At 51.4% G+C, this 20,362-nt stretch overlaps 1 protein-coding gene across 3 annotated transcripts; it reads left to right on the forward strand.

Moving 5' to 3' along the window:
- Positions 1-2,830: 2,830 nt before the first annotated feature.
- Positions 2,831-20,111, forward strand: bicra (BRD4 interacting chromatin remodeling complex associated protein). 3 transcript variants are annotated; one of them, XM_035386109.1, is made up of 16 exons: positions 2,831-2,919; positions 6,037-6,099; positions 6,251-6,296; positions 6,795-6,840; positions 7,839-7,904; positions 8,496-10,634; positions 11,087-11,269; positions 13,701-14,300; positions 15,382-15,571; positions 15,682-15,779; positions 16,139-16,252; positions 16,494-16,543; positions 16,863-17,011; positions 17,519-17,613; positions 17,934-18,036; positions 18,186-20,111. In XM_035386109.1, the coding sequence occupies exons 1-16, from the start codon at positions 2,859-2,861 to the stop codon at positions 19,835-19,837; spliced, it is 5,655 nt and encodes a 1,884-aa protein (XP_035242000.1). In that variant the 5' UTR covers positions 2,831-2,858; the 3' UTR covers positions 19,838-20,111. The 3 variants fall into 3 exon arrangements, with proteins under 3 accessions (XP_035242000.1, XP_035242002.1, XP_035242001.1); XM_035386111.1 differs by lacking the exon at positions 11,087-11,269; XM_035386110.1 differs by lacking the exon at positions 7,839-7,904.
- Positions 20,112-20,362: the final 251 nt, after the last annotated feature.

A 20,362-nucleotide genomic window follows, 5' to 3' on the forward strand; every position in this document is an offset into this window, starting at 1 on the left:
TGGCCAGGCGCCCACGGTCTAACCAATAAGGAGCCTGTTGATTCACCGCAGTTTTTAATTGGATCACTTTGGACCTGTTTTTATGTTATTGTTTGCAGTAGAGCAAAATGTGAATACGGGACTTCATGGAATGTATATATCTATTTCTGACATAACGTGGCTTAAGAGTGCAAAAATCCCTCTAAGCATAAAAAGGCTCTAATTAAGAAGAAATTGTCTAAACTTTGGGATTGGAATCGTGGTTGGAATGAAAACCAGCACACACAGTGGTCTCCCAAGATCGAGGTTGAGAACCACTGCTCTACACGGCTGGCAAACTGGTAAAATGATTGCAGATCGCACCATTATATCCACATGTAAAAAGAAACGCAGATCGCCAAGAAGCAATTGGTATACTAGGCTACCGTTCTATATGTAGGGGAATCAGAAGAATTTAGTCAATGTAAATATAGTAATGATCAACTGTAATTCATATCGATCCCGTTTCCATTCCAGTCAATAAATCTTCGGTTTCGACAAGCCACGCACCCTATTTTCCTCTTGTAACACGCAAGCTAAGCTACTGCACACAGGTGGCGAATTCTTCGGCATACATGGGAAACTAAACTTCCAACGAGGAAAACACTAGGCTAAAGCGCACTAAAGTCGGCGTAGAGCTAGGTTAACTGATAGTCATTTGTGAACTAAACACATATGACGATTACAAATAATCACATCTTAACAGTGAAAGACTTCGAAGGACGTATCGTGTTGTTTAAAAGAAATTAGAAACGATTTAATCGGGAATGCAGTAGAAGTCGAGACAAAGTTCAGGCAATCTTCTATTTGCTGTCTGTTAGGTTGTACTTAAGGTTAAATTAACTAGCAATAGAAACTTAACGCAACCCCCAGGATAATAAGGCGTCTTCCGTTCGCTAGTAGTCCCAATAGTATGCAGCAATTAAGTCATACGTGTAGCTGAATTTAACCCAAGACAACGTTAAAAAGACACATTGCAATAATTCACTCTATACATTGTGTCTTCAGGCTTCCTCGGTCTCATGCATCGATGGGGACTGAATCTTATTTCTTCTCATTATTGTGCCCTAAAATAAACCTTCGTAGCCCCACCCAAAGGGTAAACTGAATTGAAGCACTAATTCAAATTCAACCAATCACAGACCATAAACAAGCCTTAAAACCACGCCCCTTACAAAAAAAATCCTGGCAGTGTCATTCAATATTGCAATAACCAATCAACGCTTTACAATAAGGAACTCACCACCGCCCAATTCTTTGTGACGTTACCAAGAGCCCACCAATAAAAACAGTGTTTTTTCAACATGACCAGGCGATTACGTCAGGGACAGACTTGGGACCCAAGAAGAGGCTCCTTTGTCACTTGCCTGATATTTAATCTATGCATTAAAAAAAGAAGAAAAAAACGACTTTTAATTCACAGAACTATGTGCATTTTAACCTTGTCATATCGTACATTTTTGTAGATGTGGTACTAATTTACCAAATTGTCTTTCTGTTTGACATTCACAAAGCTTTGTCAGTGAATGGCTTGTCTAGCCAAATGATTTCCCTTGGTTTCAAATTAATGTAGAGATAGTCCTGTCTTCACAAACAGCTGAATCTGCGGAATTATTAATTACGTCTCATTGGACTGCTCCACAGACACTCTTGTCTGAAGTGATTCATGCCCATGTCAATAGTTGCAACATCAATATAAAAATGAAGAAAATAAATGAAGCACAAAAAATATGCTTGTGTGTGCACGCATGCATACGTGTGCGTGTGTGTGTGTGAGAGAGAGAGGGATAGATAGAGTGAGTGAGAGAGAACCTTGACAAAAAGAAAAAGAATAACATGGTAGGCTGGTAAGGACCAATGATATCTATGATAACATTTTTAAAAATAGTTCTAGATATCAGAGAATGGAGATTAGACATACCGTATGTCCTGTCAGTTTGAAGATGGTGCCTGGAAAAATGAGTGAAAAAACGGTGTAGATTTGAAATTATGAGATTCAGAAAGGTTGACCATGCAGTAGGCCAGAAGAATGTTTTTTCAAGTGTATCGGAGCACCAGAACAGGCAGTGAACACAGCTAGAACGGAAATCACTAATTATGTAAAAAATGAGAAGGGAAGTCAGTAAAGGAGAACAGACAATAATAAAAACGAGAACAGCAGCCTTGGCATGTTTTCCAACACGCCAACAGACAGATTGTACTGAATGATTTCAGTATAATTACTCTGTTGGCACTGTTAGTATATACTTATAGTGCTACATGTCTTCAATCTAACGCTTGAAGCTTGACAGCTGCTCACAGAAAGCCAATGCTTAATATTTAATATTAATATTTATCTTCTTTTTTATTTTCTTTTTTTAAAGTCCGATCTGACAATCTAAATATGTACCATAATAAAATGACAATTTATTGCTCAAGTGTACTGTTCTGGAACCATCAGCCTAGCTGCTGCTTCTGCTGGAGCTTATGGTGATACTAATAAATCTTAAGAAATCTTAACAAATTAAATGAAACCATTACTCTGGCTCAAACAGCAAGTTTGCTACACAACAAAATGATATAGGCCTATTTATTTATAGTTACACTGCATTTTGTACAAAGATTATTGAATCATATGATAACTTTGAAAGTAGGTGTTGTTATGTACGATATACCGAATGTTGATCTATGCCCAAATACTACAATGGACAGAGAACAAAAACAGCACGTAAAACCTATCCCAAGCATCTCATAAAACGAAAAAAAAAATAGCTCTCAAACTCAAAAAACTTGTGTTTATTTAACAGGCGAATGTAGTGACCCCCTCTTCCCTGCCCGAGTGTTGCTCTGTCGGGTCCTGTATGGGAGCCCGTGCGGGGATGTCCTGGAGACCCCGCGCTGCCTGCACCTCTATCGTCTCGGGTGAGTTTGTTACAATGTAGCAATTTCTCTATAAATCTGTATAACTCTAGTAAAGACGCAACATTTGCACACTGCAAGCGGAACGCAAACTCCTTGTCTACCTCATTTAAAACGACAAAATCCCGCACGGTCAGGCTAATGTGTTCATTTTACAACGAATTCCCAAGCATACCCCCCGGTCCAAGAGTATTCCAACATTAACTCATATTTAGCTTGGATATAGCTACGCAATTGCTTTTGAGAGAAGCCTGGGCATCTAGTAGCAATTCATGCAGCTATCATGTTCAGCTGTATTAATACAATTGCAGATGTTGTTGTCAAATACCGGCTATTGCATTATAGTTATACATGACAAGCATTGGTATCCTGCGCTCAAGTCTGTTTTTATATATTTATATAGCTAGCTATCTAAAGCTAACTGTGCACAGCTAGGTTGCAGTGTGCCCATTCGTATAGCTATTCCCTGTTGTGAGGTCAAGACAGGTGACGAAAACATGCACTCTCTGTACGTGGATTATTAGTTTTCTTGTGGGGAAAAAGCACAGCTGTCTGCGAATAAAGTAGTGGCTGCGTTGGTAGATAGATTGCACAAATGCCCTTTCGCCTCCCTTTCCCCTTTTGGTTTATCTCCATTGTCTCTATGATGGGCTCAGAAGCAATCGCTTATAAGGAGGCAGCAAATAAGTTTTCTCTGTCTGCTTTGTCGTGCAGTGTAGTTCAGGCAAAGCGGGGCGACTTTCGTCCCCGCCTATTTCAACTTCCTCCCGAGCCTGGGCTCGACTAGCCTTCTGCGCTGAAAATAATATTTTGGCGAACATTTCAAAGTGATAAATTAGCGTAGACGTTCAAACACGGAAGTCAGGGTTTTACTGGTAATTGTGAGTGACTGGGAAATGCTCCGCGCTTTTATCGAGCCGTAGCCTACCTGGTGGTCAATACGACAGTTTGACAGTTACATTTATATAAATTCAAAAAAAAAAAAAAAATCAGTGAAGTTGTAGTTTTTGACCCTTATGCTCACGATTTCGAGGGGTTTCTCTGCAATTCTTTGATTATTATATTTTCTTTTGGATTAATTTGCATTATCCACATGTATGTGAAAACAGTTTATAACGATGGGAAATCAAGTTTGGATTGTGTACAGTCCGTTAAATGAAGGGTTTGGGGTTTCCAGCTCTGTGATCCAATGGTCAGTAATATATTCAGGTTTTTATTGTGTCTCGTGACGCCAAAGGAGAATGAAAAATGTCATGTCCTCGGGCAGCTAGTCTCCTCATCAAATGTCATTTTGTTCTGAGAACTGGAAGGATTTCTAAACACGTCATAGCATGTATAGCCTGCAAAGTGTTCTTGCTTCTTTTTTCTTTTACTTCTTCATGCAGATACTCCTGCGCTCAAACCTGAAACTGGTGTTGTCTTGTGCTCGAATTAAATTTGTGCAAAATGCTCGCTGAAATTCTGTTAAAGTGCTCAGTGTTTCATTCGATCTAGCATGCACGGTCTCGTTTGAGATACCAAGACCCGTACATTGTATTTTATACATCGTTGCATTTGGGGGGGAAAAAGTTGGGAACACAGACGGTTTAAGTTTGTGGCGATCTCACGGCTAAGATTTGAAGTCTGTAAAGAACGTATCGTCGTCTGTGGAAAATGCTATGTTGTTTATGTACATTTTCAGTTTCATGCGACATGTTTCGTTATTAACGTTGCTATTAATAATCCTATTATTAAGCAGAGCTGAAAGCGGTGGTAGAAATGACCTTCATGGAAGCCAGTCGGATCCAAAAATAAATTCCACCTCCAAAAATAAAAAAAAGCCAACAGCACAGCCTGTGGCTTTTGCTTATGTTTTACACTCTCAGGGGAAAAAGCTACGAAAAAGTGTCTAAAAAGGTACGAACTTGAGTGGCACCCTGTAGATAAATAAAACATTTTGCCCTGGCCGGCAATAGGCTACATAATGCATTGCATATGTACCTTTTTTTTTTAACTTGTGAAAGGTAATTTAGTACCCAAATAGAACTTTCAGGGTACATTTGGGAAATTTGTTCCTTAAAGAACAATACGTCCCTCCACTATACCTTTATTTCTGAGAGTGTATGGGAACAATTGAGGAATGTATCGTGTAGAATGTTTCCGCAGATCAGGGGAGTGAATACATGGGGTGCTCTTCCGTAAAAGCTTAAAAGGTTAACGTTTAAATGTAAATTTAAACAGAAATGTTCATTTGTAGATATTGTTCTTCCCAGATGCCCGTGAAAACATTTTTTAAAACAGTTTTTTTGTGTGTGTGTGAAATAAATCTGTGCATAAGAATATTGAATTTCACTTGCAGTACACGCTTGTTACTTCGCAATGCTTAACGTTTTTGTCATTTGTCATTGTAACAGAATGGTTGAATTTGTCAATCACCTTGTATGAATCTGGTCAACGACTACCAACACTGTACAGGCCACCGTGGGTTTGTACATCAGCTAAAGAGAACTGAACCTTGTAAAAGGAGGCCTACTATTGCAGCTTTCTGAAGCGTTGGACCCAGGAAATTAGTATGCGGGGTTCAGAAACGAGATGAGTTAGTCCCGTTGTATCTTTCATCAGAGTGTTCGGTTGTGTCGCGCTCTCTGTGCAAATGGTGATGTAAGCGTTACGAACACGTCTCCCAGGATTATGGAATGTCTTTGGCAAAGAGCAACCGCAATGCTGTGATTGTTTTGTGTCCCTCTCGGTAGTGTTTCGAGTGAGTTTTAGCAACCTGTGTCTTACACTGTATGTGTGTTCACCTTTAACGCAGGCTTGTCTCTTTGCAGTGACGATGCTTTCTGATCCCAAATCCACCATCCACTATTAAAAAAAAGAAAAATAAAACAGCCCCCGCCCCCCCCCCCCCCCCCCCAAAAAAGAGAAAATAAATGAAGGGAGAGTCTGTTTGTTTAATGCGACTGTATTCTGACAGGTTTAGTCAGGATGCTGTTTCTGTAGCCTTTGGAATGGCGTGTTAAGTTTGTATTGCTGAAACCAGTCTTCCCCCATATGTGACATTATTGTTTTATATCTCTTCAGGTCATTTTCAGTTATTTTCTGGTCATTTCCGTGTTGTTTTTCTGGTCATTTTTTCAGTTTTGCGGAGAATATGCCTTCCTCACATGAGCCTGCAAGGAGAACTGTGCTTAAAACAAACAGGTTAGACCAGACCCGAGTTTTCTCACTTTATTTTTCTTGCTTTAAGCTGAGCTCTTAAAATTAAACTGCCTGTGTGTGTGTGCGTGCGCGTGTAATCCTGTGTGTAAGTTTGTGCGCCCTGTGTACCTAAACCAGCACCGTTACTTTGCAGTTGACATGGACGATGAAGATGGCAGGTGCTTGCTAGATGTAATTTGGTGAGTTCTAGTCTCTGTTCTCAGTTTCGCCTACTGCTCAAATTCTCATCAGACATCAGCTTATCTCCCTCTCATCAGACCGAGGCCTATTAGTGCAGGGTCTTGTCTGGACGTCGCGGATGTGATCTTTGCATAGTTTGGCTTCCTGCGTCGCTTCCGCGGACAAAAAAAAATAACAGCCGATCACTCTGCCGACACGATCCAAGGAATGAAAAATCGCTAGGAAGAAAAAAAGAAAGAAAAAAAAGATTACCTGAGGAAAAGCCAGTTTAAACTTTCTAAGAGGGGTACTTTAATTAGGACAGGGAAAGGTTTGGCCCAGTTGACTCTTTACACCAGTAAAAGTAAACATTTTCACTCTCTGGAGTTTTGTCACTGCAGTCATGTAGAATAACAGCGAGAGAACTGGCCTTGTAAAATAATAAATAAGTGAATGAATGAGCCTGCTGAATGCCTGAACGTGAATGTCATTCTCAACGAGGCCGTTCTCTCCCACAGCGACCCTCAGGCCCTGAACGACTTTCTTCATGGATCAGAAACGCATGTGAGTCTTGGCCGGGGTTGGATGGGGTGGGCTTAAAGGGATGGAGATATTGTTTTTCTCCTTCAGCGACAAAGCTCTCCTTGACTGTGTGTGAGGGGGTCAGCTGGTGCTCCAGTTGGACAAGGTTCAAAATTTTTTTTTTTTTTAAATCATGGCGGCCGTTTAACGTAGATTGTGCAGTCACAAAAAATGGAATAATAGAGGGCACAATATACCATTTATTTGCTGGCATTTGGTATACCAATATATCGTTTATTTGGCATTTGGTATATTGAATATACCATTTATTTGGTGCCATTTGGTATACCAGCATATCGTTTATTTGGCATTTGGTATATTGAATATACCATTTATTTGGCATATTGGCCTTCATAGTGTCGTACCTACTTTAAGCAGCCTGGTAGCTGCTTCTTCGCTGTTCCCCACATTATCTCTCTGTCTCAGTCTCTCTGTGGTTTGCAGGTGTCTTCTGCAAAAAAAAAAAGTAAAAAAAAAAAAGCATTTTATTGATCTTAATTTCCGTCCTGCTTTTATTTCCCCCCCCCCTTCTTTCGATATATAAGCACTGACAGAGTACTAACCTCCTGTTTCCTATCCTTTCTGCCTTTTTTCCCTCCTTTTTTTCCACCCCTTGTCGTTGTGTTTTCCTAACCCTCCCTCCTGTCCTCCTGTCCTCGCTCGGCTCCTCCCTTTGTCCCGTGGCGGGTCTGCGTGCTGCTTCTCGTGATTCTGCCCTCGTCCCCGGATCCCCGCGCCTCTCCGTGTGTGTCCCTGTCTCTGTCGCGGTCCTCTCTGTCTCCCTTTACGTCTGTCCACCTGTCCGTCCATCCGTCCGTCCGTCTCTCCATCCGTCTGTCTGTCTGTCCATCTGTCCATCTTTCTGTCCTACCCTTTGTGTGTTTGTCCATCCGTCCGTCTGTCTGTCTGTCTGTCCATCTTTCTGTCCGTTCGTCTGTCTGTCCATCTTTCTGTCCTGCCCTGCGTGTGTCCGTCTGTAGCTGGACACCGATGACCTTTTGGACGGCTCGGCTGACCCCGCCAGCTCCTTCTTCTCCGGGGCTGGGGTGAGTAACCCACCCCCCCCCCCCCCCCCCCCACCTTCCCCAAATTTCTTCTGCCTTTCTGTGTGTGTGTGTGTGTGTGGCACGCTCGTGTTTCGTACCCTGGACTCTGTGCATGTACACAGAGAGCTTGAGCCCCCCCGGGGACCCGGTTTGACATCATCAAAGACGGCATTCCCTTGTCCCTGGTAGTGCCCTCTCTTCCTCTCTCCCTTCCTTTCCGTCCGTCGTTCCTTCCTCTTCTTTCTCCACAGACCCATGAGCGCCCCCTCGCTCTGCTCTTCTCCCGCCCAAGTCTCTCTCTCCGTTTCCTGCGGCCTGTTTGGCAGGGTCCCCATTCAGCTTTTTTTTTTTTTTTTTGCTCGCCGCGGTTTTAGCCGAAGTAGAGTTCACTCCCGCTCTCTCTCTCAACGTCTGTCCGGCTTTGCTGTTTGAGAGGGGGCCGCGCTGTGCGTTCAGTGAGTGAGCCGTAAACGAGCGTGCGCTAACTGTTTTTATTTTTTATTTCTGTCTCCTGCTTGCTTTTTTTCCCCCCCCATCCACCAACCACACTTCCTGCTTCCTACTTCCTGCTTCCTGCTCCCCTTTCCCCAGGTCCACGTGCCCCAGGTCCAGCCGTCCAATCAGCTGTCTGTCAGCGACCCGTCCGGCCTGCCCAGCAGCAGCGTGGACCTGGACTTCCTGGAGGACGATGACATCCTCGGGGGCGGGTCGCCGGGGGGCGGGGCCAGGGAGGGCGGCGGCGGCGGCGGGGTGGGCGGGGCCAACCACGAGCCCTGCGACATCCTGCAGCAGAGCCTGGCCGAGGCCAACATCACGGAGCAGAGCCTGCAGGAGGCGGAGGCCGAGCTGGACCTGGGCTCCTTCTGCCTCCCCGGCCTGACGCAGGTGGTCCAGGCCCTGCCCGAGCCCGGCCTGCCGGCCCCCGGGGCCCCCGCCGTCCACCTGGGGGGGCAGATCTTCCACAGCCCCGCCCCCAGCGCCACGGCCACGCCCCCCGGCGCCGCCCCGGACGTGATGGGCTCGGTCCTGGCCCACCCGGGCCTGCAGCTGCAGCCGCAGGTGATGAGCAAGGCGGTGGCCGTCCAGCCCTTCATGCAGCAGGTGGGCCTGGGCAACGTCACGCTGCAGCCCATCTCGGGCCTGCAGGCCCTGCCCAACGGCGGCCCCGCCGGCCACCTGGGCCTCGGCCAGATCCAGGTCATGGGCCAGCCCACGGTCATGGCCATCAACCCCTCGGGGCAGCCCATCCTGACCAAAACCATGAGCGGGTACCAGCTGCACCAGGCCGGCCCGGACGCGGGGGGCACCGCGGCTCAGCCGGGGCTCGGGGGGGCCGTGCTGGGCTCCGGCGGGGGCCTGCTGATCCAGGGCGGCAAGCCTGCCGTGGGGGCCCCGGCCCTGAACGGGGCCGGCGTCGGCGGCATTGCCGTTAGCGTTAGCAGCGCGGTCTCCGGCAGCGGGAGTGCCCTCGCCAGCTCTGCCGGGCTGGTGGGTTTCGGGGGCGCCCCCCCCCTCGGAGTCGGGACGCCGCAGCAGGCTCCGCCCCCCGGCCAGATCATGCAGAACGTGGTCATCCAGCGGACGCCCACGCCCATTCAGCCCAAGCCTCCACTAGGGGGCGCCAAACTCTACAAGCAGCAGCACGTTCAGCAGCAGCAGCCGCCGCAGCAGCCGCCTCCCGCCCAGCAGCTCCCCGCCCCCAGCGCTCTGCAGAACGACGGCGGGAAAGGGGTGGGGCTCCAGCAGGGGCAGGTCCCGGGGGCCGCCGCCCAGGGCGTGGCCTTCCTGACGGGCAAGCCCGGCGCCAACGTGGTGCTGAGCGCCCAGGCGGGCCCCCAGGGGCCCTCCTTCCCCCAGGCGCTCTTCAAGCAGCAGGGCGTCCACCTGCTCAACCAGTCGGGCAGCTTCGTCATTCCCTCCAACCAGTTCCTGCTGCCGCAGCTGCAGGGGGGGGCCCAGATCCTCGCCCAGCACCCGGGGGGCCACATCATCGCCAGCCAGGGCCCCGGGGGCCAGCTCATCGCCAACCAGATTCTGGCCCCCAACCAGAACCTGAACCTGGGCCAGGTGCTGGCGTCGCAGGGCCCGCCCGGCACCGCCCACATCCTGTCGGGGCACATCCAGCTGCAGCCGGGGCAGATGGGCCAGCACACCCTGTTCCAGGTGCCCGTCTCGCTGGCACAGGCCCAGGGGCAGACCCACTCCGTGGCGGGCCACACCCAGGCCGTCATACAGGGCATGCCCATTCAGAACTCCTTGGCCATGCTGGGGCAGGTGGAAGGCTTGGGTCCGGCGGTCAGTTTGCAGCCCCCTCTTCCTCCGCCTCCTCCTCCTCCTCCCCCCCCTCCTCCTTCGCAGCAGCAGCAGCAGCAGGCCGGCCTCGTTCCCCTCGGGGGGGGAACGGCGATAGCCCAGTGCCAGCCGACAGACAGCGTTTCGGTGGTGGGCGGAGCCGTGGACCAGCCCGCCCACCTTGCACAAGCCCCGCCCCCTCCGTCGCTGCAGCCTCCGCCGCCCTCGATCCTGACCGTGCAGACCACGCCGCCGTCGTCCATCTCCATCTCGGTCCCCTCTTCCTCGTCTCCGTCCTTGTCTTCCTCCTCCTCGTCCTCCATGACCCCCTCGTCCGGCTCTCTGGCGCCCCCTCTGGCCCAGCACAGCCCCTTCCTGGCTCCTCAGGGCTCCGGAATGTTCCTCAGCCAGGATTCCTTGCATATGTTCCTGCAGCAGGTCAGTCTCATTCTGAATCTTCAATCCATTTGGTTCGTTTGCCGAATGTTAAGTTTGATTTAGCCTCAAAGTCCACTGCCCCAGTGGACACAGGGATGGGGACACTGTGCTGTAGAAGGTGCTGTCTTTCAGGAGAGATGTTAAACCAGGGCCCTTACTCACTGTGGTCATTAACGATCCTATGGTATTCCTTACCCACTTCCAGTCCCCAGGTCATCAGTTGAGAACTTTCCTGGTTGGATTGAGATGAAAAAAATAAAATAAATCTCCACACAAAAATAATTGATTGATTGTTGTCCTTCTGTCCTTGCCCGCTAAGCTTATCCATAGTGAACTGGCAGGCAAAACAGATCCTAGAACAGCACTGAGTATGAATATTATGAATGACTAGGGGTCCTGAACTTGCGTTGACCACTGTTTCCATGCTAAAACCGTGGACTCGCCCACATCAGGACCAGAAGCACCAATCAGAGAGCGATCCCCGCCCTTCGGGGTGTGTCCCTGCATCTGTCATCGTCCGCAGCGACGGTGGCCCCGCCCATTCGGGCCATAGCAGCCTATCGGCCGAGACTGGGCCGGCCCAGAGCCCCGCCCACTCCCATGGCCCCTCCCACAAGGCAGCGGTGGTTCATCAGGTAGACACACCCCCTTCCCCTCAGCCCCGCCCCTTTTTGCTACCACTAATCCAAACACTGTCTCCCAGCAGAACTCTTCTGTGTTTTATTTTTATCTGGTGTCACATTCTAATGTTTCTCTGTTCTGTAATAGCCTCTCACCTTTCCATATCTGTGTGTGTGTGCGTGTGTGTCTTGTACTCCTTTCCTGTCCTAATAAATGTGCTTAAATTAGCACAGTTGTGCCCCCCCACACGCACGCTTAGTGGCACGCTTTTGGAGATGCCTTGTCTGGTGTGCTGTTTAATGACGTGCTGGCTGTGCTGCTAACGCTTTTAGCATGGCTGCTCTGCTACGTTGTTATGGCTTCTCCTTGTTATTGCGCCTTGTTAGCGTAGCGCCGTCCCGTACAGTAGAAACGCTGGAGCCCCAGTGTGTGCAGCGCATGCGGCTTGCATTGATTGAACACACGCACGCCTTGCTGAACGCACGTGTGTTTTTCAGTTATTTCTGCCAATGTGGGCACGTTTCCCAGTTAATTTCTCTATGGTTTTGAAGCTGTTAGTGACTGGCATGTCGAGGTGTACCTTAAAGACAGGAGAAGATAACGTTCCACACATCTGTCTTGCATGTTTCACTCCAGTCTCTAATCTCTCATTTTGGCATCTCCACCCTGATTCCCCCCCCCCCCCCCCCCACATCTGTACATCTCTTTCTAACCCCCCAGTACAGACCCTGGAGTGCCAGTTCTGTACTTCTGAGCATCAGCCACCTCTAGTCCCCACCTTTCCCATCCTGTCTTTCTTCTGCTACACCCTTTTTCTTACCCCCCCTCCCTCGACCTCCCCCCGCCTGTATTATATTGGCACCATCGTAAATGTGCCCCCCCCACGCCCCTTACCAACTACGTTCTGTGTCACCTTCCCAGAAGATCACCTTCCCAGATCTACTTGCATCACATGATGTGTTCCGCTGATCAGTAGATCACTTAGGTCGCAAGATGACAGAATCACCTTCCTAGATCACATAATGGCCTATCTAGGGCATAAGGTCACCTTCCTGGATCAAAAGATGACCTAGTTTGATCATACAATCACCTTTCCCACAAGATCACCTCTAGATCACAAGATCACCCCCCTAGATGGCAGGATCACCTCTAGACCACAAGATCACCTCTAGATCACAAGATCACCCCCCTAGATAGCAGGATCACCTCTAGACCACAAGATCACCTCTAGATCACAAAATCACCTCCCTAGATCACCCCCCAAGGTCACCACCCAAAGCTTTTGGGTCCTGGTCACCTGCTCTGGTTAAATGGGTTCACTGGGAATCACGGATAGATCAGTCAGCTCCACGTGCACTCGATCTCCTGCAAACGAACGACTGAAAAGCAGCCAAGGCTCTCTAAGGAGAGAGGAGTTATACGGCCTTGGCTTTGCTTTTAAAACGTTTGCGTGGGGAAAAAAAGGACAATGGCTTCTCTTCTGTGTCCCGTGTTTAATGCTAATAAAATTTATGTGATAGGAAGTAGGTGGTTATTGTGACAGATATATTTAAACTCAAAATAAGCAGCTTCATGAAAGCACACAAAACGGACAGGGATGCAAACCGGTTTGATCTGCTGTTGGTCAATTTTAGTGAAGTAGTAGGATTGTGCTCTACATCCCTGTCCAGCTTTGCTTTTTTTAAGAATTGCGCTAAGTCCCGTTAGACCAGTGCGGCTTCTCAGGGCTTCTCAGTGCTGCCGCTGTGTCCTCACTTTGTGCTGTGTGCTATTCCTGTCGTGTGGTCATCCAGAGCATGCTCCAGTATCCTCGGTCCCCACTTTCCTAAATCAGTTTAGACGCAGTGTGTGATTAGTGCTGTGGGGTCCAAGGATAATCTGGTTCTTATTACTGAATATCTGTTGCTGATATTTGATTATGCTAATAAGAGTTAGATTATGTTCCCATTGATTGTGTTAATAAGAGTTAGATTATGTTCCCATTGATTATGTTAATACGAGTTAGATTATGTTCCCATTGATTGTGTTGATAAGAGTTAGATTATGTTCCCATTGATTGTGTTAATAAGAGTTAGATTATGTTCCCATTGATTGTGTTAATAAGAGTTAGATTATGTTCCCATTGATTGTGTTAATAAGAGTTAGATTATGTTCCCATTGATTGTGTTGATAAGGACGTGTCCTCTCTAATAACAGTGTGTTTTGGTTGATTTGCTTTCAGGCTCGTTTTTGTCACGATACCTCTGCTGTAGCTGATTCTATAAAAAGGTTGTTTCTGTGTTACTGTAGCGTGCGGGATGGTCCAGTTTTCTGGTTATCGCAGTTGCTGGGGGTTCAAATAATGCCTGCACATCCAAAAGCCCTGAAATGTGTGTTATCTAACGCTGCCTTTCTCTGCCCCCACCTTGCCGCCCCCCCCCCCCCCCCATCACGAAAACCCCCCAGATACCCTCTGCAGAACCCCAGCAGCAGCTGAAGCTCCAGAGCGTGTCCCCCTCCCAGCCGGGGGGGGCGGTCCCAGCGGCAGACAGCCCCCAGCCTGCCCAGGCCTCCCCCCTCATTCTGGGCCAGCCCATCCACTCCCCCCACCCGCCCCAGCCCCAGTCCCAGGCCCCGACCCCGTCCCGCTCCTGCACCCCCTCCTCCCTGCCCCCCCTCTTCATCATCCACAACCAAATCGGGGGCTCCCCGCAGCCCGCACCCCAACCCCTACCCCAGCCACTGCCGTCGCCACAGCAACAGCAACCGCAGCAACCTCAGATCCAGACCCAGATCCAGCCGCAGCCCCGCCCGCCCTCGCAGCCCGCCCCCTTCCAGCAGGACGTGGGCGTGGCCTCCGTCGGCCCCTCCCACTCGCCCAAGCCCCCCGCGGCGGTGCAGGTGCCGGTGCAGTTCCAGTTCGCGCCCTCGGGGGGCGCTGTGGTGCAGAGCCTGACGGTGGAGCAGCAGCAGACCCTGCAGATGGTGGGGGCGAAGCTGCAGACGCTGTCCGCCATCGAGCAGCCGTCCGCGCAGCAGAAACAGCTGCTGGAGAAACTCCACCAGGTACCGCCTGTCCACGGTCCCTTACACACTCATATCCACTATGAACTTTCCACAGCCTAACTGCCGTCTACTGTCATTTACACACTCATACCTGCTCTTAACCTTCCACAGCCTAACTGCTGTCTGCTGTCCCTTACACACTCATACCTGCTCTTAACCTTCCACAGCCTAACTGCCGTCTACTGTCACTTACACACTCATATCCGCTATTAACTTTCCACAGCCTAACTGCTGTCTGCTGTCCCTTACACACTCATACCTGCTCTTAACCTTCCACAGCCTAACTGCTGTCTACTGTCCCTTACACACATATACCTACTATTAACCTTCCACAGCCTAACTGCTGTCTACTGTCCCTTACACACATATACCTACTATTAACCTTCCACAGCCTAACTGCTGTCTACTGTCACTTACACACTAATATTTGCTCTTAACCTTCCACAGCCTAACTGCTGTCTACTGTCACCCAGCTGCCTCCTGTCACTTACACACTAATATCAGTGATCCATTACCACCTTTAAACTGTCTGCTTCCCTGAGGGGCTCAGCCTGTTATGCTTGGCCCGCGGGCTGCTCCATGCTGAGCTGGCTGTCAGTGTGTGGAGCAGCTCGAGGCGGAGACCGCTGGTGTGTGTTTGTGTTCGAGTCCAGGCCTGATGTGGTGCTCGCTGCTCTCTAGTCTGAAGGTAAAAATTGAGCCATGATGGTAAATGGTAAATGGACTGCATTTATATAGCGCTTTTATCCAAAGCGCTTTACAATTGATGCCTCTCATTCGCCAGAGCAGTTTAGGGGTTAGGTGTCTTGCTCAAGGACACTTCGACACGCCCAGGGCGGGGTTTGAACCGGCAACCCTCCGACTGCCAGACAATCGGTCTTACCTCCTGAGCTATGTCGCCTCAGAATGATGAGGGTCGAGTGGCCTGTTCTTGTTATTTATCGCTCCAATGGGCTCGATACAGTGACATCACTGTGTCTGTGTAGAAGGTTTGTGTATCGGGTGCAGGAGGAGGCGGGGCTGAGTGCACACTGCTCCTGATTTGTCAGAATCTTCACTCGCTTGCCCCGCCCACTCTTAGGTCCAGCAGAACATCATCCTCCAGGCCAAGCAGCAGACTGCAGCCCAGCCGGCCTCCACCAATCAGTTCAGCTCTCCACAGGACCCGTCCACCGCCCAGCCTGTGACATCATCAACATGCGCCACGACCCCAGCTCAGCTGGCCTCCCTGCTGCAGCAGGCACCACTGCTGGTGAAGACGCCATCCACAGGTTAGACTCACACTTCTTACAATCCGAAACCGGTTTAGTGTCTTCTAAACAAGGTGTGTGGACTCTTCAGCAAGTCAGTGTGTATTCTTTGTTTTCTTGGCGTCCTGCAGGATCCAGTGAAGTCACATTGTTTTCGGGGGCCTCAGGACCAGCTGGGGCCACAGCCAAGCAGGGAGTCACTCCTGCCACCCTGACGCAGCCTGTACAGGTGAGAAACACACACTCACAGTCACTCCTGCCACCCTGACGCAGCCTGTACAGGTGAGGAACACACACACTCACACACACACACATACACTCATACACTCACACACACACACATACACTCACACATACACTCATACACTCACACACTCAGGCACACTCACACATACACACACACGCACGCACACACACATACACTCACACATACACTCATACACTCACACACACACACATACACACACTCTCTCGTACACACACACAGGCATACACACACATACGCACACACACAAGGTAGAAGTGCGGTGCGATTTATGTACCCCCCCGCCCCCCCTCACGTCCTCCTCCCTGGCCCCCTCTCCCCAGGTGAAGCCGATTGGGGGCGTTACCGTGGGGACAGCCGCTCTGCAGATCAAGGTGCTGGGCTCTGGGGTCTCTCAGCTGACCACGCCCCAGTCTGCTGCTGCCATTCAAACACAGGTGAGCTGACACGCACACACACACACACATGCAGGCACACACACACGTGTGCACACATGCACGCACACACACACGCACACACACACACACACGCACACACACACACACACACACACAGTATGGGTTTTGTTTGGGGAACATCGCAGGTAAGAATGACTGATGAACGAAGTCATTGGGATGGGTCTCTGGGCTCCATGCTGCTGATAAGGTGTCTGACAGTGCGCCTTCTTTCCCCTAAAAGACCACAGCTCTGAAGATTCCTTTCTCCATGGAGCCCAGCAAGGAAGCAAAGTGAGTACGCATGAGTTTGTGTGTGTGTGTTCGTTTGTGTGTGTGTGCGCGTGCATATGTATGTGTTTGCGTGTGTGTGTGTGTGTGTGTGTGTGTGTGTGTGTGTATGCACGCACGCATGTGTGTGCGCGCGTGCGCACGTGTGTGTGTGTATGTATGTGTATGTATGTATGCACGCACCCATATGTGTGTGTGTATATGTGCCTGTGTGAGAGATAGAAAAGTTGACCATAAAAAAATATTGAATGTTTTTTGCATAATTTTCCTTCCCATCCGTGACACCATCTGTCCGTCTGTCTGTCTGTCCGTCCGTCTGCAGGATGCTGGAGCAGCTGAGGAAGCAGCAGGGCTCAGTTCTGCGGCCAGACTACAGCGCCCCCTTCTGCTCGTTTGAGGATAGCGCACACCGGCTGCTCCCCTACCACCTGTACCAGGGCACCTTGTCCACACCCCAGGACTTCCATAGAGGTACCATAGAGTTACTGTCCTTATCCTACAGACCATCAAGGTAACTTCCTGATCTTACAGACCATAGAGTTACTGTTCTTATCATCCCGACCATAGAGTCACTGTCCTTATCCTACAGACCATAGAGTTACTGCCCTTATCCTACAGACCATAGAGTTACTGTTCTTATCGTCCCGACCATAGAGTCACTGCCCTTATCCTACAGACCATAGAGTTACTGTTCCTCTTACAGACCATAGAGTTACTGTCCTTATCGTCCCGACCATAGAGTCACTGTCCTTATCCTACAGACCATAGAGTTACTGTCCTTATCTTACAGACCATAGAGTTACTGTCCTTAGCTTACACACCATAGAGGTTCTGTCCTTATCTTACACACCATAGAGGTTCTGTCCTTATCTTACACACCATAGAGGTACCATTCTTATACAGAGACTTACTGTTTTTATCTTACAGACCATAGAGGTTCTGTGTGTTTGGTTTCTAGCTTGATCATCTCTTTTTCAGTTGATGAGGAGTTCCAGAGCGTCTCCACTCAGTTACTGAAGCGAACTCAGGCCATGCTGGATAAGTATCGCCTGCTGCTGTTTGAGGAGTCCAAGGTAACTACACAACTGTGTGTGTGTGTGTGTGTGTGTGCATGTCTGTACGTGCGTGCGTGCGTGTGTGTGTGCATGCGTGTGCATGTGTGTGTCTGTGTCTATGTGTATGTGTCTGTGTGTGTCTGCTTGCGTGCATGCATGCATGCGTGCATTTGTGTGTGTGTTTGTGTGTCTCTGTGTGCATGTGAGAGAATCACAGACAGAGAGAGAGAGAGAGAGAGAGAGAGAGAGAGAGAGAGAGAGAGAGTGAGAGAGAGAGAGAGAGAGAGAGAGAGTGAGTGTGAGTGTCTCTCTCTCATGTGTTTTCCTGCTCCATGCAGAGGCTGGGCCCGTCGGCAGAGATGGTGATGATTGACAGAATGTTCATTCAGGAAGAGAAGCTGGCTCTGAACCAGGACAGGGTTCTGGCCAAGGAGAGACCAGGTACACACGGGCCTGCCTGTTCCTGAACTGTGCACACACAAACACGCACACTCACACAAACACGCATGCGCGCACACACACACAAGCATGTGCACACACACGCACACACACACACACACTCTAAAGTCTGTGCTGTGTCTCTCCCTCAGATGAGTATGTGGCTCATTCCTGCTCCCTGGAAAATGCAGCAGCTAGTGTACAGCACCCCCTGCCTGCCGAGTCTGGTACTGCAAAAGCCAGAAGCTCAGCGGCGGGAGGAGGAGCCAGTGCGGGCCCCGCCCCAGCATTGGCCACGCCCCATTTCACCCCCACCAAGCTGGTGATAAAGCAGGGCGGGGGAGGGGCGTCGGTCTCCTGGTCCTCCAGCATCGCGCCCGGCGGGGCGGCCCGGGCGGCCACGGAACCTGCGGGTCAGAGTTCATCCGTGGACGGCTCCGCCCCCTCGGACGACGACGCCCTCCCCCGGCGCAGCGGCAAGCCGCCCATGAAGACCTACGAGGCGCGCCGGCGAATCGGGCTCAAGCTGAAGATCAAGCAGGAGGCGGGGCTCAGCAAGGTGGTGCACAACACGGCGCTCGACCCCGCCCACGCGCAGACGCCCCGTCATAACTCCGCCCCCGTCCCCGCGCAGGCGCCCCGGCACAGCCCCGCCCACCAGCCGCCCCCTGCCCAGCTGCAGCCCACGGTCACGGTTCCCCCGGCAACCGCTGTCCTCAGGACTCCTCCCCCCGAGTCCGCCCACACCGCCCCCGCTTCCTCCTCCTCCACGCCCGCCGTCACCGTAGCAACCACGCCGCCGTCATATCCCGCCCCCCCTGCCGCGTCGTCATCCTCCTCCTCTTCTTCCTCGACGCAGGTGAATGGGAGCCTAGAGCACCATCACCACACCCCCACGCGTAACCCCCCCGGCCCGCCCCCCGGCCCGCCCCCCGTCCCGACCTGCCGCCTACCCCTCCGCAAGACGTACCGGGAGAACGTTAGCCCCCCCAGGGCCCCCCCGTCGCCCCACGCCCGGGACCCCGCCTCCCCCCCGCCGGGAGGGACGGTGATCGCCAGCGTCAAGCTGGAGAAGCGGGGCGGCAGGAAGGGGCGGGACCACCCGCACGCGGACCGTGGGTCGGGGGCGGGGCCGGAGCCGGGGGGCGGGGCCAGTGACGCCCAGCTGGAGGGCGGCGGGTCCTCCCCGGGGCTGATGAAGGAGCTGGCGGAGGTGGAGGAGGTGCTCTACCGCGGCATGATCAAAAACACGCACCGGCGGCACCGCAGACACCGCGCCGAGGCGGGGGAGGGGCACGGGGGCGGGGCTAGGGACGGGGGCCGGCCTCGGGCCAAGCGCAGCGGCGGTAAGAGCAGGGAAAGGGGCGGGGACAGGTCTTCCAGGCGGGACGGTCCCGCCTCTCCCGCCGGGTCGCCCCACCCCTGGGACCCCTCCCTCCCCACCAAACGGCGGAAGTCGGGCTCCCCGGACGTGGACGACGCCAGCTTCTCCAGCGGCAGCCCGCCGCCCGACGACGGGCTCAGCGAGCACCTGCAGTGCGCCATCGACAGCATCCTCAACCTCCAGCAGGGGGCGCCGCCCAGGGGCGGGGGCTCGGGCCGCGCCCCCGCGCCACATCCGTCCCAGCAGCCCTCCTCCGCCCACCGCCCGGGCGCCCCCTCCACCTCCCACAGACACCCCTCCTCTTCCTCCTCCTCGTCCTCTTCCTCCTCCTCCTCCTCGCTGTCCCAGCGCTCGCAGCTAGGGGGCGCCGGAGGGCGGGGCCACAACGGTAGCTTTGTCTCACGGACGTACAGCAGATAACAGCCCCAAGCTTGCTGCGGGGGGGGGGGGGGGACTGAAAGACTGAGGAACGGAGGAGAGAAAGCGAGGGATGGAGAGGGAGAGGGAGAGGGAGAGGGAGAGGGAGGGATGCTCCACGTCTCTGTCTGTCCGTCCGGCTGTGTTTTCAGTGTGTTTGTCCATTTGAATTGTTCTGAACAAAAGACGACACTTTATTATTATTATACATTTTTTTGTTTTGTTTACGGAATTCACCCTCTTAGTGTACTTCGGAGAGTCTGGGAGGGGGAGGGGGAGGGGGAGGGGGAGGGGGAGGGGGGCAATCATAATTGAAATGTCCCTCAATCTTGCTCGGTAACAAAACAGCCTCACGAGATGCCAGTCAGGCCAGTAATATTGCACATTTGACCAAATATCAGTATTGCCATCGATTTTATGATGTCACTGTGTCTTGCAGCACTTTTGTTTTCGTTGCCTTCCGAGCTCTATAACTCCGCGGAACGATGTCAGGCCGCTTCTCACAGCTGTGGGCGGCGTCCGAGCGAC

This window comes from Anguilla anguilla, chromosome 12 (assembly GCF_013347855.1).
Source record: "Anguilla anguilla isolate fAngAng1 chromosome 12, fAngAng1.pri, whole genome shotgun sequence".
NCBI lineage: Eukaryota > Metazoa > Chordata > Actinopteri > Anguilliformes > Anguillidae > Anguilla > Anguilla anguilla.

Excerpts from the sequence above, each read along its gene's own strand:
- bicra (XM_035386109.1), top strand. The coding sequence starts at position 2,859 with ATGGGAGCCCGTGCGGGGATGTCCTGGAGACCCCGCGCTGCCTGCACC. Across the intron at positions 11,270-13,700 it reads AGGCAGCGGTGGTTCATCAG|ATACCCTCTGCAGAACCCCA; the intron begins GTAGACACACCC and ends AAAACCCCCCAG. Across the intron at positions 17,614-17,933 it reads TGCTGTTTGAGGAGTCCAAG|AGGCTGGGCCCGTCGGCAGA; the intron begins GTAACTACACAA and ends TGCTCCATGCAG.